This window comes from Colossoma macropomum, unplaced genomic scaffold (genome assembly GCF_904425465.1).
Source record: "Colossoma macropomum unplaced genomic scaffold, Colossoma_macropomum, whole genome shotgun sequence".
NCBI lineage: Eukaryota > Metazoa > Chordata > Actinopteri > Characiformes > Serrasalmidae > Colossoma > Colossoma macropomum.
This window is the reverse complement of record NW_023494807.1, coordinates 340,734-366,513: the sequence shown is the minus strand read 5'-3', so window position 1 is coordinate 366,513 and position 25,780 is coordinate 340,734. Positions and strand designations below refer to the sequence as shown.

General features: G+C 42.3%; 7 protein-coding genes and 1 long non-coding RNA gene across 8 annotated transcripts in view; 1 reads left to right on the top strand and 7 right to left on the bottom strand.

Moving 5' to 3' along the window:
* The window catches only part of LOC118796880, a 38,625-nt gene that overhangs the window by 10,462 nt on the left and 2,383 nt on the right, over positions 1-25,780 (bottom strand). The window contains exons 2-3 of the mRNA XM_036556020.1: positions 24,325-24,357; positions 897-1,263 (exon numbers count right to left, since the gene is read on the bottom strand). Of these exons, the coding sequence (XP_036411913.1) occupies positions 897-1,263; positions 24,325-24,357 (400 nt within the window). The remainder of the gene's footprint in view (positions 1-896; positions 1,264-24,324; positions 24,358-25,780) is intronic.
* LOC118796857 (histone H2A-like) lies at positions 1,996-2,412 on the bottom strand. The gene has a single exon (XM_036555997.1). The coding sequence runs from the start codon at positions 2,404-2,406 to the stop codon at positions 2,020-2,022; it is 387 nt and encodes a 128-aa protein (XP_036411890.1). The 5' UTR covers positions 2,407-2,412; the 3' UTR covers positions 1,996-2,019.
* Positions 2,987-3,814, bottom strand: LOC118796853 (histone H1-like). Its single transcript, XM_036555994.1, has one exon. It carries the CDS (start codon positions 3,812-3,814, stop codon positions 3,200-3,202), a length of 615 nt encoding a protein of 204 aa, XP_036411887.1. The 3' UTR covers positions 2,987-3,199.
* On the bottom strand, positions 6,392-6,968 carry LOC118796872 (histone H2B). The gene has a single exon (XM_036556012.1). The coding sequence runs from the start codon at positions 6,781-6,783 to the stop codon at positions 6,409-6,411; it is 375 nt and encodes a 124-aa protein (XP_036411905.1). The 5' UTR covers positions 6,784-6,968; the 3' UTR covers positions 6,392-6,408.
* Positions 9,309-10,314, top strand: LOC118796883. The gene is made up of 3 exons (XR_005005917.1): positions 9,309-9,392; positions 9,938-10,004; positions 10,259-10,314. It is a non-coding gene; the product is annotated as an uncharacterized LOC118796883 (long non-coding RNA).
* LOC118796856 (histone H3) lies at positions 19,223-20,088 on the bottom strand. Its single transcript, XM_036555996.1, has one exon. It carries the CDS (start codon positions 20,071-20,073, stop codon positions 19,663-19,665), a length of 411 nt encoding a protein of 136 aa, XP_036411889.1. The 5' UTR covers positions 20,074-20,088; the 3' UTR covers positions 19,223-19,662.
* Positions 20,389-21,361, bottom strand: LOC118796860 (histone H2A-like). The gene has a single exon (XM_036556001.1). It carries the CDS (start codon positions 21,246-21,248, stop codon positions 20,862-20,864), a length of 387 nt encoding a protein of 128 aa, XP_036411894.1. The 5' UTR covers positions 21,249-21,361; the 3' UTR covers positions 20,389-20,861.
* On the bottom strand, positions 21,566-22,713 carry LOC118796850 (histone H1-like). Its single transcript, XM_036555991.1, has one exon. It carries the CDS (start codon positions 22,662-22,664, stop codon positions 22,041-22,043), a length of 624 nt encoding a protein of 207 aa, XP_036411884.1. The 5' UTR covers positions 22,665-22,713; the 3' UTR covers positions 21,566-22,040.

The following is a 25,780-nucleotide window of genomic DNA, read 5'->3' as shown; positions in this document are numbered from 1 at the left end:
TGAGGAGACCCGCGGCGTGCTCAAGGTGTTCCTGGAGAACGTGATCAGGGACGCCGTCACCTACACCGAGCACGCCAAGAGGAAGACCGTCACCGCCATGGATGTGGTTTACGCCCTGAAGCGTCAGGGACGAACCCTGTACGGCTTCGGAGGCTAAACGCTCGACTCGAACAACGATAAACCCAACGGCTCTTTTAAGAGCCCCCCACAGACCCACCAGAAGAGTTTTGCCTTATAACCCAGTAATAATGAAAGCATTCCGGTTCGCTAATGATTTCAGCTTTTAAAAACTACTTGAATGACTTTAGTTTAATGCTGGAATAATTAGAAAAGGAGTGGGGGCGAAAGCTAGTTGGACGGCGCCTCAGAAGTGTTGATTGTGTTTAATAATCATTCTATTTCAGAATCATAAATATTTCTGTATTAGTCCCACTACGGGGAAATTTATTGGCCAGGTATGTTTTGTTTAGTTTTGTAGGGTTCTGTCGCATTCCTGTTCAGTTCCCCGCGCAATTTCTTTCCTGTCTGTAGTTATGCTATTGTGTTGGACTATGACCTACAGTCGTATAAGCGCATGGACACACCTACAGATTTGTACGTGTATAAAATTGTCAAAGAGCAGTATTTTTGTTTTTGTTGTTTGTACTGCTTGGCAAATATGGAACTGAACGCCAGTGTTACCTCATTCTCAATCTACTTATTTGCATTGTACACAGCACGTAAAAAAAGCTCGGGGGTTACTAGGACAGTTGCTCTTTTGAACTGAAACACTTGGGTGGCTCTTAAAAGAGCCTTTGGGTACTTTTGGGGAAAAAGCTGGGAGCGCTCCGTTTAAGTTAAGCGCGCTCTCCGCGGATACGGCGAGCCAGCTGGATGTCCTTAGGCATGATGGTGACTCTCTTGGCGTGGATGGCGCACAGATTAGTGTCCTCGAACAGACCCACCAAGTACGCCTCGCTAGCCTCCTGCAGGGCCATGACAGCAGAGCTCTGGAAGCGGAGATCGGTCTTGAAGTCCTGAGCGATCTCCCGCACCAGGCGCTGGAAGGGCAGCTTACGGATCAGCAGCTCTGTGGATTTCTGGTAACGGCGGATCTCCCTCAGAGCCACGGTGCCGGGCCTGTAACGGTGAGGCTTCTTGACGCCGCCAGTAGCTGGGGCGCTCTTACGAGCAGCCTTGGTAGCCAGCTGCTTCCTCGGGGCTTTGCCACCGGTAGATTTACGGGCGGTCTGCTTGGTTCTTGCCATGATATCGAACTCTGCACTTATCCACTAAAGACACAGAATGAGTTCACACACATAATGCGGCCCCTTTTAAGCGTTCCAGCTGCTCGCCGCAACATTGGGCGTCTGGAATGTACCCGCCTTCCATTGGACGGCTCCTCACGCGCTGGCTAAACGCTATTGGGCGTCTTCTGCCGCGCCAACATTTTCAAATCACAAGACACTGCCCAACGCCTTGGCGGGCTCCTGTACCACATTTTTGTTTTTTTTTCTTTTTTTACACGTCCGGTGTAACGTTACTCAGATTTTTGGTTTATTCATCATTGCACGCCTATTATTTGACCTTCACTCGCGTAGTTTATACGTCACACTTCCAAAGCTTGCACTGTGCCAAAAAATGTGATATATTTCATGCGCTTCCGTGAGTTCATAATCGTATAACTTGCACTTGTATGTGTACGGAATGAAACAACGGAAACTTGTTATATTAATAAACCTTATAGGAACGTATGTAATGTACATAACAGTAGATGAGAATGCGCGGGAAGGTGAACAAAGGAAAAGTCTTTAGCTGGGAAGAAAAGGAGCGGGGGGTGGTATTTAGTATCCAGTCGTGGGGACGTGGTGAAGCTGTGATCCTTTCATTTCATTCTATCGTAAACACAATAACCTCTAACGATCAATAGAAAGTCGTTTTTTTCTACTTTTTAGCATAAGGAAAAAAACTGCACTTTTGTTGCTATGGTGGGTGGCTCTTAAAAGAGCCTTTGTGTATAATTTGGTAGAAGAACCCAATTTATTTGGTCTTGGCCGCCTTCTCTGTTTTCTTGGGCAGCAGTACAGCCTGAATGTTGGGCAGCACACCACCCTGAGCGATGGTCACTCCACCGAGCAGTTTGTTGAGCTCCTCATCGTTACGGACGGCCAACTGCAGGTGACGAGGGATGATACGGGTCTTCTTGTTGTCGCGAGCGGCGTTGCCGGCCAACTCAAGGATCTCAGCGGTCAGATACTCCAGGACGGCAGCCAAGTAGACTGGAGCGCCGGCACCGACGCGCTCGGCATAGTTGCCTTTGCGCAGAAGCCTGTGAACACGGCCCACAGGAAACTGCAGCCCGGCGCGGGAAGAGCGAGTCTTGGCCTTCGCCCTAGCTTTACCTCCAGTTTTCCCTCTTCCACTCATCTCAGGCTTTAGCTAAATACGTTGAACTAAACTGAAATAAAGAGCGCAGGATCGCCCCTCATATAGGCAAAGCTGCTACGTTTCTATTGGCTAAAATGCGATGGCCTCCAACAACCAATCATATTAGCGTGGTCGACGTTTAGGGACCGCCCACCATTCCTCTCTAAGCCATCTGCCATCTGACTTTCGTGTGTGTGTGTGTGTGTGTGTGTGACAGACACACACACACACACAGAGAGAGATAAAATACATACGATACTTTGGGAGATGAAGATAAATTATGTGCTGCAGACACATATCAAACAGTTTTTCTTTTTATTATTGTGTATACTTTTATATTATTAATTGATAACACTTTCTCTTTTTAATTGCTTTATTGTTATCAATCTTGGTTTTGTAACTATTTTTATTATTATTATTATTATTGTTTACTTTTGATACAGAATTTTTGCAGTGCTTTGACAATACACATGTAAATTTGTCATGTCAATAAAGCAAACCTGAACGGAACTGAGAGAGCGATGAAGACAGAAGGAAGCAAAGAAAGAAAATCCGTTTCCTCGCTGTGTTTTTACCCCATTTCCGCTCCTACTCTCATCCATGTAAATGCAAACGGGCAACTCGATTATAATGTCGAGCCTGGCGGTTTCTTATAATATCACTACTAACTAGTAATGACAAACTTTTGAGTGCAGCACGAAGGAAAATCTAACTCTTTGAGAGGAAAATGTGGGTGGCTCTTAAAAGAGCCGTTTTTCTATACAGAAAGAGGACATGAAAGAGGACGGCTCGTTTACTTCTTCTTGGGAGCCGCCTTTTTCGCCGCCTTGGGCTTGGCAGCTTTGGGCTTAACCGCCTTTGTTTTCTTCGGGCTCTTGGCCGTCTTCTTCGGGGCCGCCGGCTTCTTGGCTTTCTTGGGAGACTTGGCGACTTTTTGGGCGGCCGCGGGCTTCTTCGCTGCTACCTTCTTGGTTTTTTTCGGCGATTTCTTGGCGGCCGCGGGCTTCTTCGCCCCTACCTTCTTGGTCGCGGCGGGCTTTTTGGCGGCCGCCTTCTTAGGTTTAGTCGCTGCTTTCTTCGCCGGCTTCTTCTTGGCCTCGGCTTGTTTCTTGTGGAGCTTGAAGGAGCCTGACGCACCGGTGCCTTTGGTCTGCACCAGAGTGCCCTTTGTCACGAGGCTCTTAACCGCGAGCTTAACGCGGGAGTTTTTCTTCTCCACGTCGTAGCCGCCGGCAGCCAGGGCTTTCTTGAGAGCGGCGAGAGACACACCGCTCCTCTCCTTGGACTGAGAAACAGCCTTGACAATGAGCTCGCCGACGCTGGGGCCGGCTTTCTTGGGCCGGGCAGCGCTTTTCTTCTTGGGAACTTTGGCCGGCGCGGCGGCTGGAGCGGGAGCGACTTCCGCCATCGTTCTGCTTTTGCTGCGAGCGGAGCGAGAACGAACACAAACTGCACTGTTCAGAGGAACCTCCCTCTCAGGCGAGGAGCCGGCCCCTTAAAGGGCACATGAGAACGGTGTAGACTCAACCACGCGGGGTTTGTGCCTCTTTCTCTCAGTGACGCGCTCAGATTTGTGTTTTCTCGTGGCATTTATCGGGCAAAATACGACAGAATGCGCTGCTTGGCGAGCGTCCAACGGCTCGTTCCTCTAGAAGAGGCTCTGCCGTGTGTCCCCAGTCCACGAATAGGCGCGCAGCGACGCCTCGTTTTACAGGGGGATCACAAAAGGGCGCCGGGCGGTCGCCGCTCCGAACTAGAGACGACTTATTTGGCGCGATAATCGGTGGAAAACGGCGGCAAACGCCGGCGTGAACTTTCGGAGAGCTCAACAGCGCGTTCGGGGAGAGCCTCGGCGAGGGCGTGGGCGAACTTCCAGCGACCGAGCGCCTCGTTGACTATGTGTAAAACGGGCTCTCTTGGAGCGAGTAAAGCACAGGCGTGAGGTCGGCGGCCCGCGGGGCCAGAGCCTGCTCTCTGCTGATGTGCTGTTGTAAAAAAATGCCTTGTAAATGAACTTTGACTTGACCAGTGGGAAATAACCAGAATCTCATATGGAAACATTATTATATTATGATATTTTACTGTATGGCTCTCTGTGCCATGAGAAGCTCTCCCCCTGTGTGTTTCTGTGTGTGTGTGTGGGTGACCCTGAGTATTAATGCAAAGTGCAAGAACCTGTTTGTTCCATTTTAAGACTAAAATGTCTTTGAAGGAGAAAAGCGCACACGTAGAGAGACTTAGTTGTAACCATATTGAACAGTAATAATACACAAAGTCAATAAAGTTTATCTTTGATTATCTTTGAAAATATTTTACTTTTTGGTTTGGAAATAATGGAATCATTCTTGATTAGAAAAAATAATGATGTTAACAATGATGTGACAGATAATAAAAGAAACTATGTAAGGTTTGGATATAATAGTGTTCAAAGTAGTCATGAAGGTTGGAGATAATGGTGTGTAACTTAAAAGATCTGAAATATTTGGGATGGGCAAGGAGGGGTCATCACCTTACTCTGACCTCAGCAACGGTCAAGGTCTTGCCCTAAATCTACTTTCACTTCATCTAATTTCACCATAAACCTCAAAAAAGGCCTAACTCTAAATTTACTATTACTCTAAATACATGTTAAGCTTGAGGCCTAGCGGTAAGACTAATTTGGCCTACTCTAACTACAACATGAGCTTAGCCTCGTTCTGTACCTGATTTAATTTTATAACTTCATCATAAGTCTAATGGAGCCCTATGGATTTCAGTTTTCACTCACTCTTACTACTTCACAAGCCGGAGGCCCTGCCCTAAGATTACTTTGACATTCTTTAATTGTAGAACTATAACATCTTGTTCTCACACTAACTACACTACAAGCCTATAGGGCCTCATTCTAAAGCTACCATCATCTACTCTATCTAGGCCCGAGGCCTACCTGGAAATCTCATTTTGCTAACTCTAACTTCTTTAGAAACCTAAGATCTTGCCCTATACTGACTTATCTCAATCTCTTATTTATTCATAAACCTAAGACTGAGCTCTATAGTATCACTTACTTAAGCTATCTACATTATAAGCCTGAGGCCTCACTGAAAGTCTACTTTTGCTTGCACTAGCTTCATCATAAGCGTAAGACTTAACCTATACACAGAGTAAGTAACAGGGCTTATAGAGCTACACCTTAGATTTATGTTTTATCTTTATCTCCTCATGAACCTAAGACCTTGCACTGAAACCACTGTTACTTATGTTAGTACAATAAAGACTTTAACTTTACAACTTTTTTTAACTTACAACTTCCTTTTTATTCATTTCATAAACATTAACAATAATACACAGGAAAAAAACAAAATTGCTCACTCTACCTTCAACATACTTCTGCAGGACATACAATATAACCTTTATTTGTATATTCATTTATTACGTTTCATAGTTCTTCCCATTTGTGCCACACACACACTGACCTCCTGTTATTCCACTATTCAAAAGCTTTAAAATGCACAAACACACACAACCCCACACGACATATAAAGAAAATGTAAGTAAACAGCTCTAATAACAAACATGCACGCAATGATTTTTATTCATAAATACAAACATGCATGTAAAGAAAGGGGAAAAAAAAAAAAGGTTTAAAAGCCTTTTAACTCAAAAAAAGCCTGGATGTTTCCTGTATTTTACAGGTGTTTGAAGAAGGAACTGCAGATCACGTACTGGATCAGACATTTTGTTTGTATACACACAGCAAAGGACACGCATGTGTATGTGCTTTTACATTTATAACTTATTTTAAGCCTTACTGTTACCCACAAAATAGAGTAACTACTGGCAGACTACATAATTACATGGGAAAACTGACTGAAATGCAGCAGAACCCTTGTTCATCTTTTCTTCGCGCCTCCACAGAAATATCCTGCTTTCCTTGACATTCACAAAACGAAACAAGCTCTTTGAGTGGAAACGTGGGTGGCTCTTAAAAGAGCCGTTGGGTTTGATGAAATTTGTCACTTCTTACTTGGAGCTGGTGTACTTGGTGACGGCCTTGGTGCCCTCGGACACGGCGTGCTTGGCCAGCTCACCGGGAAGAAGCAGGCGTACGGCGGTCTGGATCTCCCTGGACGTGATGGTGGAGCGTTTGTTGTAATGAGCCAAACGAGACGACTCACCGGCGATGCGCTCGAAAATGTCGTTGACGAACGAGTTCATGATGCCCATCGCCTTGGAGGAAATGCCGGTGTCGGGGTGGACCTGCTTCAGCACCTTGTACACGTAGATCGCGTAGCTCTCTTTCCTGGACTTTCTGCGCTTCTTGCCTCCCTTACCAGCCGTCTTAGTCACGGCTTTCTTGGAGCCCTTCTTCGGGGCGGACTTGGCGGGTTCAGGCATGGTTTTCTTTTCTTCGAGTACAACTGAAGAACGAGGAAGCGCGCCCGGCACCGGCTTATCTAGACTCCGAAATTCAAATTATAGCTCCGCCCTTCTGAATGCAGACAAACGATCATTGGACAAATGTCAACGGCTCACTTGGCGGACAACTCTCAGCGCCCCCCTCATCCCCTCTCCCCCCCCTCCTCCCCCCAGCTAAAGACTTTCCCTTTGTTCACCTTCCCGCGCATTCTTAGCTGTTGGGTATCACACGTACTGTCCTGATTGGGCCTATTCTAAATATAAGCGCTACAGCGCTCATGTATGTCTCTGATGAAGCTTGGGCGCCATCCTGTGATCAAACCGTGAACAGGCAAGTTCGAGAAAGATTATTAGACTCCTTATTGTAAATTCTGAACTACTGTATAATATGACGTGGTTTGGTTGTTATAATTACTGTAAATTATTGTCATTTTATTTCTATTTTTATTTACGCAGCGTCACAAACACAGTAATTCAAGACGTCACTCAGCAACACAATATTTCCACATATGAAAATATCTCTTACTTTACTACTTGCAGGTTCACATTTTGACCACACGATGGTATCCAAGCTCCATCAGCCCAAAACACCTGGGATGGTCTTTCTGCACTGTTTTCGCTTCTCTGATCAAAAAAATAATAATTACACTACATATTGGGTGCTGCTATAGTATAAGTTTAGTTAATGTTCAATGAAAATATCCCCTGCATTTTTTAATAAAAAATGTAGTCTACATTTTATATAAAAAAAATACAAAAACATATAAAGTCTCTCCCCTCGTTTTCAGTGTAAGACTGCATCAAACCCTTCTTCAGTGTAAGTAGCTGACACTCATTCTCTGTCTCTTTCTACAATGCACACACACTTGTCTTTATGATGCACTAACACCAGAGAAATATGGAGCGAGTTTGCAGAGAAATGTTTGACATTCAGTAACTTCTTTTTGCTGTTATGTTTAATGTTATGACTGTATTTCACAAAGATAAAATGCACTGATGTGATAAAATGACTTAAGATCAGCTGCAGGCGCTTTATGTCTGTTTACCATCTAAAATCACTGTGTTTTCATAGAAGTACGTTTTAATTTCTTTATCAGTCAATTGATACTTGCTGTCTTCTGCCATGTTTCCTAGTAACAGCTGGGAATAACAGAGTCACCTGATCAGTCATATGGCTTAATTCGATACGTGTTTATTCTCATTATAGTATTTATTTGTGCAAATATATTTCCATCATAAATTATTTGCAGTTTCCATCAAGTTGTTTTCATTGAATGTGCCAGAACACACATAAAAATGCTTAGATGGAAACCCAGCTTATGATTTCTATATTTGTGTGTGTTTGTTTTGTGTAGGACGAGGCAGAAATTGAGTGCAGGTGTGAGGTGTGTGGATGTAACTCTGCCAGCTGCAGGTGGGAGTTCCACACACTGCCCAGGTAAGCAGATCCAGAGTGTTTGTATTTTTTTGTGTGATAAAATGAAAATGCATAAAAAAAATGCTTCTGCCCAGTAGCTCTTTCTGTCAAACTGACTTTTAGTGACGAAATGCTTTACACAATGACATCATTTCCTGCAAATCACTTTTGTTGCATAAGTTTTGCTGAATCTGAAATGGCTGCCTGCTTCTTACCTAGTTCACTGCATAGTTCATGAAGTTCTGGCCTCTGCATCTAAACAGTGCATTAAATGTCCAAGAGATTTGACCTTCAGTTATCAGCTGCTCGTCTCCCTGTTGGACATTTTGTGCTTTATTTGACAGTAAAAATGCTCTCGTCTCCTCTTAGTCCTGCTGTACCTCCCCACCATGCTGTTTGTGTTTACTGTAAGAGACATAGTTCAAATCTGTCACGTGACACTAAATGTTTGTCCAAAGGCACCATTTTTACCATAAAAACATTTCCAATGTTGTTTTGCAGCATTTTAAGTATTGACAAACAATTTATCCACTAAAGTTGAATGGAAAAAAAGTTTTGTCACCATTCATGAATTGTTACAGAAGATTTCTGTTTTCTGTTTCTACAGCCGACATCAACAAACTTTTTAAAGTGTTTAACATTTTTCCAAAAAAATCTTGGATAAAAACGTAATTACTGATGAAACTGCCTCAGCAGCTCTTCAGGATCTGCTCTGAGACAGAAACAAAACAGACAGAGCAGCTCAGCAGCTCAACACTAGATCTATGTGATCCTCTGTGATTCTACAGTGTATTTATTCTCTCTCTCTCTCTCTCTCTCTCTCTCTCTCTCTCTCTCTCTCTCTCTCTCTCTCTCTCTTTAGGGTTGTCGGCTGATCGCATTGAGAAGCAGCACGATGAGATTCAAATAGACACAGAGTTACAGCTGAGCCTTCCAGTGCAAAGATGACAAAACACACACACACACAACACACACAAAACACACACACACACACAAAACACACACAAAACACACACACACACACACACAACTGAGTCTCTCATGTTCACTCACACACTTTGTGAAGCTGTTCTTGTTGTGTTTTGCAGCAACTCTGGAGAATCAACAGGACACAATCAGAAGAAAAGAGCTTCACACCTTTCACATCTCTTTAGAGACACGCCCCCAAAGGGTAAATCACAATATTTTTACGAAACATTTCACAAGAGTGATTAGAATCCACGCTGTCAAAGTAATTAAGTAATTAGTATAATGCTGTATCAGAATATGAGTTTACAGATTTGAGCGCAACTGTTGATTAATCAGATCATTTAACACAGACAGTAAACATCACACTCACTGCAACCAATCAGAGCTAATCTTTCATTTCTGTGTGACTTTCCTCTTTGTCTAGAGCAACAACAGCTGAAGAAAGAAAAGGGAGAGAGAAATGAACTGGTGAGGCAGAGAGACAGACAGAGAAAGAATGAGAGAGAGAGAGAGAAAGAAAGAGAGAGAGAGAGGGAGAGAGAGAGGGACACACAGAGAGGGAGAGAGAGAAAGAGACGGAGAGAGAGAGAGATGAAAAGTGAAAGAAAATATAGGAGAGTTGGGGAGTAGAGAATGAGACAGGAGCAAAAGTGAAAAAAAGTAAATTGGATAAATTTGCACAGTAAAAGAATCATCATGTACTGAATGTGTGTAATTATTGTTTTCTTTTCTTTATTTTCATATTAGAGTGAAACAGTCTTCAGGTTCTCGTTGATCAGTGTGCTGAACCGTGTGGGACACAGCATAAACTTCGGTAAGATCACATACAGTAAAACAGCAAAAACATTCAAGCATGATAAAAGTAGAAGTCATAGCTTTGGTTCTGAAATCTGATTGGCTGAGCTGCATTTGAAGCCATTGTAAAAATACTCACCCAAGGCCTCTCGTGGCTTATTGCTTTATCAGTAATATATTCTGTTAGTGTAAGAAACTTAAAGAATTACATGCCATCTGTCTCACTCTGACTTTTTCACTCTTTTTATCGCTCTCTCTCTCTCTCTCTTTTAGGACACTACCTGAGTGACTGCTCCAACCAGTCAGATTCATGCTGGCTGTCTTGTGACGATGGGAAGGTCACCTTAATGATGGAGGAGCAGGTTGTCCAGCGAAGGCAGAGTAGTGCTTATTTATTACTGTATGAGAGAAAGTAATTGTTGTGTGTAACTCATGTCCTTCTCTCCTTCCTCAGCTCCACAGCTCCTGCAGCCACACTCTGTCTCCGAGCCCTGGAGAGCAGATCAGCTCCCCCAGCTCGAAACTCTAATCGGACACCCCGCCAGCCAGAGGAGGACTGGCTCCTAGCTCCGGAGCTACAAAAAGCAACATTCATGCACCTCGCGCGTCTTTAGCGCGTGGCAGTTCTGGTTTAACTGATGAAAAACAAAACTTGACATGAAAATGTAAAGTTATATTTCCAATCTACAGAGTTTTCAAATTGGCAGTGCCAGCGTGCTGCAAACACTAGGGCAGGGGTTTCAGGCAGGGTTCTTTCCTGGTCCATGTACAGCAAAGGCTCGCGTTTTAGTTTTCCTAATGCTCTGAATTCACTTTATGAAGACACTAAATTAGCTGATGAGTTGAATCAGGTGTCTTTGGAGGAACGCTAGTGTTAAACTCTGCAGGGCTGTGAGCCAGAAGGAACCTGCATTGGTCATTCATACACAAATGTTGAGAACCTATTTAAAAGATAATAAATGTAATATTGTTTAATTAAAGAGGCTTCAGGTTTTCACTGTCACTCCCTTTTTGCAAATGAGTATGCAAATGAGCAGCACTAACACACACACAGATACACAGGCACAGCTACGCCACAATATAAAGATCCTACAGGTCAGTAAAATTTTACATGAAATGACATAAAATCATTAGGGGTGGATCTAAATGCAACATGTATAAACACAAATAACCTTGGTAGCAACAGATGTGTTTTAATTGTTCACGCAGTGCTGAGCTCCGGCAGTATCATTTGATGGTTGTTTTTCTACTTTAATATTGAATCAGAAGAAGGTTAAAGCATTTTACCGCATAGACAGCTAGTTTAGGATTTAAGGGTCAATGTCAGCATTAAAACTGGACATTCTGGTACCTTCAAGGAGAGTTTTTGTGTGCATTTAATTTAAGAAAGTTTTCATTCATCCAGAGCTTAAGATTAGAGATCAGCACTAGGGGAATAGTGATGGATTTCCTGTTGGAAGTGATGGGACTGGCACTTGTAAGAGCAATACCAGTAAGACCAATGGACTAGTGGCAGTATACCAATACCAGTAAGACCAATCCCTATAAGAGCAATGCTAGTAAGACTAATAGGTACTAGATGTAAAAGGGCAATATTGTGAATTACAGTGTCAAAAAATGCACGTAGGCCTCAGAATGCACTTAGATTTTTTAGAGATCCAGCGTGTGCAGAAAGCAGGAGGTCATTGGCGACTCTGGGGAATGCAGTTTCAGTATGGTGATGTGTGTGAAAGTGAAAAACTGAAAAGGTTGAGATTACATAAAAATACATGTACTGAGGTATGAAAATGTGTGGTCCTTTGTTAGACTGTAGAACTCCCAAACTGTATTATATACTCTCAGAAATAAAGGTAGTAACTGTCACTGGGGCAGTCCCCCTCTTGTCAGTGGAGTGGGACCCTCAAGGGTACATCTCAGTACCTTTAGTCAGGGAACATAACTGAACCATAATCCACTGAAATGATATGTTCTAAGCTGTACCGACTCCACACACCCCGTCTCGTCTCCAGGCTTTTTATTTTACTGTTCTGTCTTAAAACATTCAGTTATGAAAAGGTACAAATACAAACTTTTCACCTGGAAAAACTTATTTAAGGTTCCCAGTTTCACCACGCTCCAGTACAAGTATTTTGTGCAAAAATATGTAACCGCTGTAAGCTTACAAAAAAGAAAAAAAAAAAATTATACATGTCCATCAACTCAATATTAGTCCAAAATTTCAAGTGTACACATTAAAGTGTTTTCTCTTCTCTGAAAAAAAAGGGACAAAGCCCATATAGGTTTAAACACATCTACATGTGTTACTTCTGTTCTGCTGCATTAACTACAGAACTTCCTTCTACAGTTTTCTCTCCTGCAGACCAAAATCGTCTCAGAACTTTCCACCTCATTGAGAACAGTATGAATCCCACCGAAGTTCGAATAGTTTGCAGAACAAACTACACTGACCTGGTCACTGTGTACAGCGATGAAGACAACACTGCACTGGATAATCTGATTAGCACGACTGCTATCAGAGAAAAGAACAGAGAAAAGAAACACAGAGAAAAGAAACTGCATGTGTTATAAACAAGGTAAATACTGAATATTGACTATACAGATATAAACTAAAGGGAGGAAAATCTTTAGATCAGTTAACAGTGAATTAGATGTGAAGAACATTACAGGTTGTACAACATAAAGCGTCGTGTGACTCCATATTCAGTTATACTTGACACTGAAACAGAAATACAGTTTTAGAAGTGTACAAAGTCGGTCGCATGAATGTCACTTCCCATGATGCAGCGGTGGCACTGAGCCACGGGTGCAGTAGTAGAATATATTTTAATCTTCACAGTTATATGATTCACTAAAATGTTGTACTACAGTATTTTATTCACAAGTTATTCAAAAGTTCCAGCTTTAAATTAGTTTAATCTGTCATCAAAAATTTCCTCTATGGTGAAATGAATGTTTTGAATGTGACCAGCAGATGGCGCAATTCTGCACTTTCCCTGCACACATCAGTTCAACCAGAGAACTTGTAGAGAGGAGAATTTCCACTGTGTAATGTCTTCCGGGGTTTCTCAACCTCTAGAGGGCGCTCCCGAGCGAGTCCAAAATGAATGGGTTAATATGGAGCATTTGAGTAAAATATCTAATATTATTATAAATATTATAAGTATATCGTAAATGTTTAAAAAATGTAAAGATAAAAGAATACAATCACTTCCTGAACACAGAACAGAATAAAGCATTTTAACACAGAGTTTAAAACGGCATGTTTTAAATACATCTTTCTACTTTATAAAATTAAAGGAAAGTTCTGTGTAAGTGATTAGAAACTATTTAAACTTTTTGTTTTTAGCCATTTAGCTTCATTTACTCCCATTCATTGAGGACTTCATGGCAGTCATGTATTTGATATAAGGGGGGAAATAGGAAGAGGCCAGACTCCTCATAATCTGGCTCTGGTTGAACATGATATATATATATATATCAGCTTCAACTCCCAGCATTCCTTCTAATGATCAAAGTACATCCATCTGTAGCAGGTTTAATACTGACTTGAACGTCACACTAGACTTTACCAGTCTGCATAGTAATACATAAACAGATAAGTACAAATAATTATTGCCAAAAATTTTAATGAAAAAAAGTCTGCCGCAAATGTATTTTTCATGACCTTTTTTACTCATTTTTACAAACAATGCCAATAATTATGGAGTTGATTGTATTTTTATGTCATGCGAGTCATCACTGTACTGAATTCACTGGTTTATTAATGAGCCACAAGGGACAGTTCTTTTGAAAGGGTGGGTGTGTAGGCTGGATATTTGGGGGCTAAAATTGATCTCTGAAGTTGTGTATATTGATGTAGTCACATCAAGACCAAACAAGAAACACAGTGTTTCAAATTCAATAGGTTTCGTTCCGTGAACAGCTTTCCCCAAATGTCACTGGATGCTCTGAATTACGAGGTCAATAAGAGGTTTTTCTTTTTCCCCCATAGACACTGACCTCACCCTCAATCATCATTTAACCTTTGGGAATATGAGCTGGTATGAAGCTCAGAGTTACTGCAGGAACACCTACACTGACCTGGTCAGCATCAGAGATCAGAACCAGAATGAAGCAGTGAAGATAGAAGGGCTGAAGAGCAGCACGTCCTTCTGGATCGGCCTGCTGAGTGATGACTGGGAGTGGACTGATGGAGGACGCTCTGCCTACAGAAACTGGGCGACTGGTCATCCTCAATCATCACCGCTTGACTGTGTACAATTGAGAAATGGGAAATGGGAAACAAGGACATGCAGTGGTGTTTATTCTGTTCTGTGCCACCACAGTAAGTCAGGATCTTTCAAACACTAATGAAAACTTAATTGATATAATATGAGTGAAAAGGCAGTGATGAGAAACACCACAGTATGTAGGAGGATATGGAGAAGAATCTATTAAGAAAATCAGAGCTCCGCCCTTCCCGGTGTTGATAAGAACTAATTTGCGACTTGTATTATAAACTGATGAGATGCGAATTATATAAGACGTGAATTTTGTTGAATGTCTTTTGTTTATGGCTAATTTTGTTACTACATCTTAAAACAAACCATGATTTTGATCTGTCAGTTTCTTCATTCTGTTATATTAGAGTGATGCTCTTTGGATTCTAGTGTAATATCTACTTCATGAATCTCATCAGTTACAAACCTTAAATAACATCAATCATAAATACCTACTCATTATTAAGTTTGGACGATAATATAAATCTAGACAAAATTGTCTGCAGGACTCTTATGATCATTCAGTTATGAAGACATGATTTGTGTGATTAAAGGGTTCTTTGTGATGTAAAACGGTTGTTTAGACAGTTGGAGAATGTGTAGTAGATGGTTCTATACAGAACCTTTTTGAAAAGTGTTTTATACGGCACCAAAAAGCGTTCTTTATCGTTACGATGTCAAGCTTGTTACAATAGAACAACACTTTTTTATATAGAACCATTTAGAGCACATTCAGCATCAAACTGAAGAACGCTTTCATGATGAAAAGACTCCTTTAATCATGCAGAGGGTTCATTCAGTGTTCATGGTTCTATATAGAACTATTTAAAAACCCTCAAAGAACCATCATTTGTAAGTGTGTATACTAGATTAGTGGAATATTAAAGCAAGATCTATAAACAGATGCAGCGTGATATCAAAAGTGACTTTAAGAATGAAATATGATTTCATAAACCCTAATGTACAGAATACATGCATCTACAGATAAACAGGTAATTTATTTGACCTTTGTGCACAACAGAGTAAAGAGAAATGTGAAACAGAGCCGTACAGCGCTGTATCTTTCACTGTGTTACTGCAGTAAATCATGACCATACGAGCTCTCTGATTCTCTCAGCAGTGCTCAGTATCACAAACACAACATACCTTCTGTAAATCAGTCACTCTAAAACATCCCTGTCTGTTTGTGTTTTATGCCTCATCAGCCCTGATCCATGTCAGTGCTGAGCTTATGAGCTGGGAGAGCGCTCTGGATTACTGTAAGAGAGATAACAGGAGTGCTATTCTGCGCATTGAATCTGATCTGGACCAGAAAGAGGTGGAGTCTGAGCTCAGGAGGAGGCGTGTCTCTGGGCCTCTGTGGGTGGGGCTTGGACAGAGTCAACTCTCTGAGCTGCTGAAGTCGTTCACTAAGCTGGCTTTGGGACCCTGGACCAACTGGAACGAGAGACGGACAGAGTCTCCGCCGTCCCTCGGCCGGGCTGGGACAGACACTGGGCAGGAAGCATTCAGACAGAAGATGGACGTTTCTGCTCTTAGAGCTGTTTGTGAAGTTAAACAACCGTAAACAACAGTTTTCTCAACCCTGGAAGATCAGAGTGCAGCACAGTTCAGTGTTTTCACAGCTCTGACTTGCCTGTTCCAGTCAACATGCTCTAGTTCACTAGATGAATCAGGTGTGATGAAGCAGATAAAACACTAAAGTGTCAGAAACTCTTCATTATTTATGTCTAAATTCATATACAGTACAGTTACACTCTGCAAAATGCTCTGAGCTTCTCTTTGCTTATATGGATTTTTGTGAAGTGATATTTCTACACATATATTCTCCTTATCACAGCACTCTGATAATCATAAGCAATATGAATTTATTGCAGTTGTTTTAATTTCTGCAAAAAGAGTTATAAAAGGAAACAGGTACATTTTTATGCATGTCTTGTGTAACATTTTCAGATTATTATTATTATTATTATTATTATTATTATTATTATTATTATTTCTTCATTATCAGCTTTTAGTGTATCAGCAGCAGATTAATCACTAATATTGTGTTTAGAAAAAAAAAAAAGTATATAGTAATAAACTGAAGTGTATATTATTAAACAATATCAACTACTACAATGTCAGCATTTTTTGTTCAAACACATCCACACTTTTTGATTCTCTGAAACTGTGCTGTGTGTGTTTCTATTGTGTGTGTGTTTGTGTGTGTGTGTTTCGAGCATGCAGCCCTGCACGTGTCAGGTGAGGGCTTAGTGTGGATTTCCGATTTCCCTCATATGAGGGCTCAGTGTGGGCTTTCTGAAGTCTGTGGAGGAGATTTTTTTGATAATTTGCTGAATAGCTTTAGCTGAGTATGAACATGTATCACTGTGTGTTTGTGTGTGTATCCATGAGGGACCTTGAGTGTGGGATAGGAGATGTAGTGGTCTGTGCCAAGAAGACCTCATCAAAAGCTGTGACTTGGAGAGGGGCACAAACAAACACACACACACACACACACACACACACACACACACACACAGAGCAAGACACAGTTTGTACCATAAAACATTAAATGTGTCATTGAAAAAGAGAACAAAGTAGAAACTTAATTGGAAAACTAATTTAAAATAATATATAGAAGCAAATAAAGGTCAAAGGCCGCTGAGGGGCTTCAGCCTGCAATTATTTAACAAAAATGGAGATAATGATGTGCAAATCTAAAAGTTTGAAATATTTGGAGGGCCAGAATCAGTCAGACGCTCGCAGATAAAAACAGTCAAAGAAGCTCTACTACTCAGTTCTTTATCCAAAGACATCATTACAAAACAGGCCAAGGTCAAATCTAACAAAGACAATAAAAAAAATAGACAACTTAACACAGAAGACCAGGCAAACAACTCCAACAGGAACAAGGCGGAAAAGGCCCGGGAAGGGAAGGGAAGGGAAGGGAAGGGAAGGGAAGGGAAGGGAAGGGAAGGGAAGGGAAGGGAAGGGAAGGGAAGGGAACACAAAAGCAACACCTCACAATGACTAAACCTAAAGCCCGGTTTATAAACTATCCTAACTGGGTCATATGATACACAGCACAGGTGAACAGAATCAGTGATCCGATTAGGGAGATCTGTGATAGGTCGTGTGGGATGACGTCATGGTCATGTGCTCACTCAGAAGATTCTGGGAGATGGAGTCCTCCTGAGAGTGAGAAGCGGAGGCGTTGACCCCTGCACGCCTGGGTTAACTCGGATTAATGCTTGTTTTCTGGAGAGTCGGATGACGGGAGCCTTTAAGAGTCTCTTCCTCATATCGCTTCAGTTTCTACTGATACAGTAACTACATCAAATATAGAAACAGCTGTAAAAACATCATATATTCTCCTAAAATGCCAGGATTAGGTCTGTCTGCTCAACACTAATGCATCTTTTCTGTCTTTATCATCTTTGAAGTGATAGGAAATTTTTAAATTTGGATAAATAAATACGACCCTTTATTCCGCTGTCGTTTGTTTGTTATTTGATTTTATTTTGATTTTTTTTTTATTGATGATTTTCTGAAACTGTAAAACAAAGCTATTTCTTGATTTTTCCACAGACAATAACCGAACCAAAACGAGAACTGAACCATTTCCCGTTTTTCAACACTTCCTTTGAAATTAAAATAAAATAACCATTTAAAACCATTTAAATAACGTGTAAGCATTAATTCGCTGATCAGAGAAGCGAAAACAGTGCAGACAGTTCGCCCCAGGTGTTTTAGGCTGAGGGCGATTTATCATCGATGGAGCTTGGATGCCATCGTGTGGTCAAAAATGTGAACCTGCAAACAGTAGAAGAAGAGATATTTTCATAGGTGGTATTACATCATTTCATACAGTAGTTCAGCATTTACAATAAGGAGTCTAATGGTCTTTCTCGGATTTGACGGTTCATGGTTTGACCACAGGATGGCGCCCAAGCTTCATCAGTGACATGCATGAGAGCTGTAGCACTTATTTTCAACGCAAACTGTTTAATACAGTGTGATATATTTTATATAATACACAACACACACTCTCTCTCTTTCTCTTTATCTCTCTCTCTCTCTCTCTCTCTCTCTCTCTCTCTCTCTCACACACACACACACACACACACACATATTCATACGTTTTGTTATTACATTGTTCCTTCAGGCTTCTTACTCCATAACAGTGGGGTTCTTTGCATTTCGAGCAGCCCAGACAAACCACTGTGACCTAAATTTGACTTAAATTAAGATTGATTGTATTAAAATTACTACATTTTTTTTTCTTTCTTTGCCTGTTTATTTTTATTTATTTATTTATTTTTTTGTGCTTTGTACAATTTTTGATGTTTCGACTTAAAATGACATGACGTGATTTGAGATAAATCACATAGGACAAGACAACCCTTTATTAGTTCTACAGCGGGGAAAACCACAGTGCTACAGCAGCGAAGGGAGAGCAAGGCCCTCAAGAAAAGAAGTAACAAGAGGAGAATTAACTAACAAAGTAATCAACCTTATTAATTACTTAAGAAGGTTACAGTTGGTTACTTATTACTGCAAAGACAATTTGCATAACACTAAAGATAAAAAAAAAAACAAAACCAAACAAAACACACACACACAAAAATGCGCGCGTGTGTAGGGAATTAAACAAATAACCGAAACTTCCTATATTAATAAACCTGATGGGAATGTTTTATTGTACATGACACACATTAGCTGAGAATGCGCGGGAAGGTGAACAAAAGGAAAGTCTTTAGTTGGGGGAGGAGGGGGGCGCTGAGAGTTGTCCGCCAAGTGAGCCGTTGACATTTGTCCAATGATCGTTTGCCTGCATTCAGAAGGGCGGAGCTATAATTTGAATATCGGAGTCTAGATAAGCCGGTGCATGTTCCCGCGCAATTACTCTGTGTTGGGCTATGAACTACAGTCACATAAGTACATATATAGTATATATACACAAGTATATATAAGCACATCTACACACCTAGCTTTGTATGTCCAAGAGCAGTATTTCTATTTTTGGTTTTGGAACAGAACGCCAGTGTCAGATCTCCGTATTACATCATTCTCAATGGAGGTGGAGAGAAAATGTTCCGCCGTAGGCCGGTTCATTTTCCCGCGCAATTTCGTATAAATGCACAAGCGCATATACACACCGATCATTACACAATCATTCTCAAGCTACTCCTGCTCTTTTTGCTTTATTTTAACGGAGAGGCTCGAAACTAGTTCTTTACACTACAGACACACCTCAAAGACGGAATGAATATCAGCACCATAGCTTCCTCCTCACACAGACCAATTAAGTCAGCACGTAAAAAAACTCGGGGGTTACTAGGACAGTTGCTCTTTTGAACTGAAACACTTGGGTGGCTCTTAAAAGAGCCTTTGGGTACTTTTGGGGAAAAAGCTGGGAGCGCTCCGTTTAAGTTAAGCGCGCTCTCCGCGGATACGGCGAGCCAGCTGGATGTCCTTAGGCATGATGGTGACTCTCTTGGCGTGGATGGCGCACAGATTAGTGTCCTCGAACAGACCCACCAAGTACGCCTCGCTAGCCTCCTGCAGAGCCATGACGGCAGAGCTCTGGAAGCGGAGATCGGTCTTGAAGTCCTGAGCGATCTCCCGCACCAGGCGCTGGAAGGGCAGCTTACGGATCAGCAGCTCTGTGGATTTCTGGTAACGGCGGATCTCCCTCAGAGCTACGGTACCGGGCCTGTAACGGTGAGGCTTCTTGACGCCGCCAGTAGCCGGAGCGCTCTTACGAGCAGCCTTGGTAGCCAGCTGCTTCCTCGGGGCTTTGCCACCGGTAGACTTACGGGCGGTCTGCTTGGTTCTTGCCATGACGTCAAACTCTGTTCTTCTGCACCAAAGAAACGGAATAACTCTGCGCACAGACCGTGGCCCCTTTTAAGGGTTCGAGCTGCTCGCCGCTCATTGGGCGTCCGGAATGTGCCCGCCTTCCATTGGACGGCTCCCCACTCGATGGCTAAACGCTATTGGGCGTTTTCTGCCGCGCCAACATTTTCAAATAACAAGGCGCTGCCCCAACGCCTTGGCGGGCTCATGTACCACATTCTTGTTTTTTTCTGTTTTACATGTTCGGTGTAACGTTACTCAGATTTTTGGATCATTCATTATTACACGCCTGTTATTTGACCTTCTTTCGCGTAGTTATAAAGTCGTTCATGTGGGTTTATTCGCCTTGTATTCGAGCAAAATAAGAGCTTTTAAGTCACACTTCTAAAGCTTGCACTGTGCCAAAAATGTGATATATTTCATGCGTGAGTTCATAATCGTATAACTTGCACGTGTGTGTGTACGGAATGAAAATAACCTAAACTTGTTATAGTAATAAACCTGACAGGAACGTATGTAATGTACATAACAGTAGATAAGAATGCGCGGGAAGGTGAACGGTATTCAGTACGCAATCGTGGGACGTGGTGAAGCTGTGATGCTTTTATTTCATTCTATCCTACACACGATAGAATGAATTGAACTAACGATCAATAGAAAGTCGTTTTTTTCTACTTTTTAGCATAAGGAAAAAAACTGCACTTTTGTTGCTATGGTGGGTGGCTCTTAAAAGAGCCTTTGTTTTTTTTTTAAATTTGACAGAAGAACCCAATTTATTTGGTCTTGGCCGCCTTCTCTGTTTTCTTGGGCAGCAGTACAGCCTGAATGTTGGGCAGCACGCCACCCTGAGCGATGGTCACTCCACCGAGCAGTTTGTTGAGCTCCTCGTCGTTACGAACGGCCAACTGCAGGTGACGAGGGATGATACGAGTCTTCTTGTTGTCGCGAGCGGCATTGCCCGCCAACTCAAGGATCTCAGCGGTCAGATACTCCAGGACGGCAGCCAAGTAGACTGGAGCGCCGGCGCCGACGCGCTCGGCATAGTTGCCTTTGCGCAGAAGCCTGTGAACACGGCCCACAGGGAACTGCAGCCCGGCGCGGGAAGAGCGAGTCTTGGCCTTCGCCCTAGCTTTACCTCCGGTTTTCCCCCTTCCACTCATCTTGCACTTACGTTTAGTTTGTGGAGCTAAACTGAAATAAAAAGCATTCGTTTCCGAACGCCCTCCATATAGGCAAAGCTGCCATGTTTCTATTGGCTAAAATGCGATGGTATCCAACAACCAATCATATTAGCGTCGTCACTTAGGGCCCGCCCACCTTTCTTCTCCAAGATCTCTGCTCCCCCCCCACCTCCCCTTCGCTCGCGCGCGTGCGTGTATGTGTTACAGAGAGAGACAGAGAGAGAGAGAGAGAGAGAGAGATAAAATACATACGATACTTTGGGAGATGAAGATAAATTATGTGCTGCAGACACATATCAAATAGTTTTTCTTTTTATTATTGTGTATACTTAATTAATTGATAACGCTTTCTCTTTTTAATTGCTTTGTTGTTATCAATCTTGGTTTTGTAACTATTATTATTATTTGCATATTATTTACTTTTGATATATAATTTTTTCAATACTTTGAAAGTACACATGTAAATTTGTCATGTCAATAAAGCAAACCTGAACTGAACTGAGAGATGAGGAAACAAAGAAGGAAACAAAGCAAGTCCCTGTCTCCTCGCTGTTTTTTATCCAATTTCAGCTCCTACTCTCATCCGTGTAAATGCAAACGGCAACTCGGTCATAATTTTGACCCTGGCGCTTTAAAATATTACGAACTGGCCAGTTTTTAAGTGCAGCACGAAAGAAAATCGAACTCTTTAATAGGAAAATGTGGGTGGCTCTTAAAAGAGCCGTTTTTTTTTTCAATAGGAGAAACAGGACATGAGGGTGAACAGCACGTTTACTTCTTCTTGGGAGCCGCCTTTTTCGCCGTCTTGGGCTTGGCAGCTTTGGGCTTAACCGCCTTTGTTTTCTTCGGGCTCTTGGCCGTCTTCTTCGGGGCCGCCGGCTTCTTGGCTTTTTTGGGAGACTTGGCGACTTTCTTGGCGGCCGCGGGCTTCTTCGCCGCTACCTTTTTAGCTTTTTTCGGCGACTTCTTGGCGGCCGCGGGCTTCTTCGCCGCTACCTTCTTGGGCTTCTTGGCCGCGGCGGGCTTTTTGGCGGCCGCCTTCTTGGGTTTGGTTGCTGCTTTCTTCGCCGGCTTCTTCTTGGCCTCGGCTTGCTTCTTGTTGAGCTTGAAGGAGCCTGACGCACCGGTGCCTTTGGTCTGCACCAGGGTGCCCTTCGTCACGAGGCTCTTGACGGCGAGCTTGACGCGGGAATTGTTCTTCTCCACGTCGTAGCCGCCGGCAGCCAGGGCCTTCTTGAGAGCGGCGAGAGACACGCCGCTCCTCTCCTTGGACTGAGAAACAGCCTTGACGATGAGCTCGCCGACGCTGGGGCCGGCTTTCTTGGGCCGGGCAGCGCTTTTCTTCTTAGGAGCTTTGGCCGGCGCGGCGGCTGGAGCAGGAGCGACTTCCGCCATCGTTCTGCTTTTGCTGCGAGCGGAGCGAGAAAGAGCACAAACTAGACTGTTCAGAGGAACCTCCCTCTCAGGCTGGGAGCCGGCCCCTTAAAGGGCACATGAGAACGGTGTAGACTCAACCACGCGGGCGCTGTGCCTCTTTGTCTCAGTGACGCGCTCAGATTTGTGTTTTCTCGTGGCATTTATCGGGCAAAATACGACAGAATGCGCTGCTTGGCGAGCGTCCAACGGCTCGTTCCTCTAGAAGAGGCTCTGCCGTGTGTCCCCAGTCCGGGAATGGGTGCACAGCGACGCCTCGTTTTACAGGGCGCTCTCAAAAGCGCGCCGGGCGGTCGCCGCTCCGAACGAAAGACGGCGTATTTGGCGCGATAATCGGTGGAAAACGGTGGCAAACGGCGGCGTGAACTTTCGGAGAGCTCAACGGCGCGTTCGGGGAGAGCCTCGGCGAGGGCGTGGGCGAACTTCCAGCGACCGAGCGCCTCGTTGACTATGTGTAAAACGGGCTCTCTTGGAGCGAGCAAAGCACAGGCGTGAGGTCGGCGGCCCGCGGGGCCAGAGCCTGCTCTCTGCTGATGTGCTGTCGTAAAAAACGCCATGTAAATGAACTTGACCAGTGCGAAATAACCCAAATCTCATATGGAAAACATTATTATGTCATTATATTTTACTGTATGGCTCTCCATACTCTATGGCTTTGTGTGTGTGTGGGTGACCCTGAGTGTGAACGCAAAGTGCAGTGGTGTGGGCCAAGTAGGCCACATCTAGGAAAGGCACACACAGAGAGAAGAACCTGTTTGTTCCATTTTAAAACTAAAACGTCTTTGAAGGAGAAAAGAACATACGTAGACAGACCTAGTTGTAACCATATTGAATAGTAGTAATACACAAAGTCAATAAAGTGTAAAAGCCTTAGCCTGATTGTGGCCTTGGCCTGTGATCACATATATGTTAATATAAAAAAATATATGTTACTTTTTGGTTTGGAAATAATGGAATTATTCTTGATATAATAATAATGACGTTAACAATGATGTGAACGATAATAAAAGAAACTTTGTAAGGTTTGGATATAATGGTATTCAAAGTAGTCATGAAAGTTGGAGATAATGGTGTGTAACCATTTGGGATGGGCAAGGAGGGGTCATCACCTTACTCTGACCTCAGCAACGGTCAAGGCCTTGCCCTCAATCTACTTTCACTTTAACTAATTTCACCATAAACCTCAAAAAAGGCCTAATTCTAAATTTGCTATTACTCTAAATACATGTTAAGCTTGAGGGCTAGATGTAAGACAAATTTGGCCTACTCTAACTACAACATGAGCTTAAAGCCTAGTTCTGTACCTGATTTAATTTTACAGCTTCATCATAAGTCTAATGGAGCACTATAAATTTCGGTTTTCACTCACTCTTACTACTTCACAAGCCGGAGGCCCTGCCTTAAGATTACTTTGACATTCTTTAACTGTAGCACTATAACATCTTGTTCTCACACTAACTACACTACAAGCCTATAGGGCCTCATTCTAAACCTACCATCACTTACTGGAAATCTCATTTTGCCAACTCTAACTTCTTTAGAGGCCTAAGACATCACCCTATACTGACTTTTACAATCTCTTATTTATTCATAAACCTAAGACTGAGCTCTATAGCAACACTTCCTTAAGCTTTCTACATTATAAGCTTGCGGCCTCGCTGAAAGCCTACTTTTGCTTACACTAGCTGCATCATAAGCGTTAGACTTAAAATATATACAGAGTAAGTAAAAGGGCTTATAGAGCTACACCTTAGATTTATGTTTTATTCTAACCTCCTCATGAATCCACTGTTATTTACTTTACTGCAACAAAGACACAAAACCTAGCTAGATGCCTCCCTTTGCTTACTCTGACTTCATCATAAGCCTAAGGCCTTGCCCTAAACCTATTTTCACGTTCTCCAACTTGACCATAAACCAAAAACCTAATATAACTTACTCTAACTACATTTTCAGCCAGTGTACAGATGAAAGGCTTGATTTTGGCTTGCTTAAACTGTATCATTAGCTAAAAGCCTAGCTCTGCACCTGCTGCTATTTTACAACTTCATCATAAATCTAACTATACATCTCAGTTCACTCACTCTTACTCCTTCACAAGCCTGGGGCCCTGCCCTACTTTAACATCATTTAACTTTAGCTCCATAGCTACTGCTACTCACTCTAACCTGCTATCATTTGCTCCATCTACATTTTAAGCCTGAGGCCTAGTCTGAAAGCTCCACAGCTACCTTTACTAACTCTGACTACTTTAGAAGCCAGAGGCTTAGTGATAAATCTATATAAAACTACTTTTGCTTATTCTACCAGCAGCAATAGCCTAAGGTTTAGCTCTTTACCCACCTGTACTCTGTGGCACTTCAGCATTAGCCTAAGGCCTACTTACTCTAACTGCATCATGGGCCTAATGCCTGGCTGTACATAATAAGGCCTAGCATCTTACCTACTTTAACTTACTCTTATTTAATTTTTATTTATGTCATAAACAATAACAACAATAGTAATAATACAAAGAAAAAAGTTTTGCTTACTCATACATTCAACATACTTCTGCAGGGCATACAGTATAACCTTCATTGTTATACTCATAATATTTATTTTTGAAGCAGTTTCATAGTTTTTCCCATTTGTACCACACACACTGACCTCCTCTTATTCCACTATTCAAAAGCCTTAAAGTCAAGTCAAGTCAAGAGGCTTTTATTGTCATTCCATCTATGTACAAGTACACAGTGGAGTGAAATTACGTTCCTCCAAGGAACAACACGGTGCAACAAGGAACAAAATAGACAATGCAAAGTGCAAACGTGCAGATGTAAGTGTGCAAAAAAAAAAATTTAAAATAAATAAAAATAAAATAGAAACAAATGCATCTAACTAGAAACAATACAATAAATACAATAAATAAAACAGACATTCAGACACAGTAAACAAACAGGACAGTGCAGCGCCGACACAGCACTCATTTCTTGTGATTATTGTGATCTGTGAGTTTCCGCAGTCAGATTGTAACATACGTGAACACAGCAGTTCCTGAGGTAGGTACACAGTACTAGAGTGAAGAAAGTGCAAACACT

Coding starts and splice junctions, on each gene's coding strand:
- LOC118796853 (XM_036555994.1), bottom strand. CDS start 3,814: ATGGCGGAAGTCGCTCCCGCTCCAGCCGCCGCGCCGGCCAAAGTTCCC.
- LOC118796857 (XM_036555997.1), bottom strand. CDS start 2,406: ATGAGTGGAAGAGGGAAAACTGGAGGTAAAGCTAGGGCGAAGGCCAAG.
- LOC118796850 (XM_036555991.1), bottom strand. CDS start 22,664: ATGGCGGAAGTCGCTCCTGCTCCAGCCGCCGCGCCGGCCAAAGCTCCT.
- LOC118796860 (XM_036556001.1), bottom strand. CDS start 21,248: ATGAGTGGAAGGGGGAAAACCGGAGGTAAAGCTAGGGCGAAGGCCAAG.
- LOC118796872 (XM_036556012.1), bottom strand. CDS start 6,783: ATGCCTGAACCCGCCAAGTCCGCCCCGAAGAAGGGCTCCAAGAAAGCC.
- LOC118796856 (XM_036555996.1), bottom strand. CDS start 20,073: ATGGCAAGAACCAAGCAGACCGCCCGTAAGTCTACCGGTGGCAAAGCC.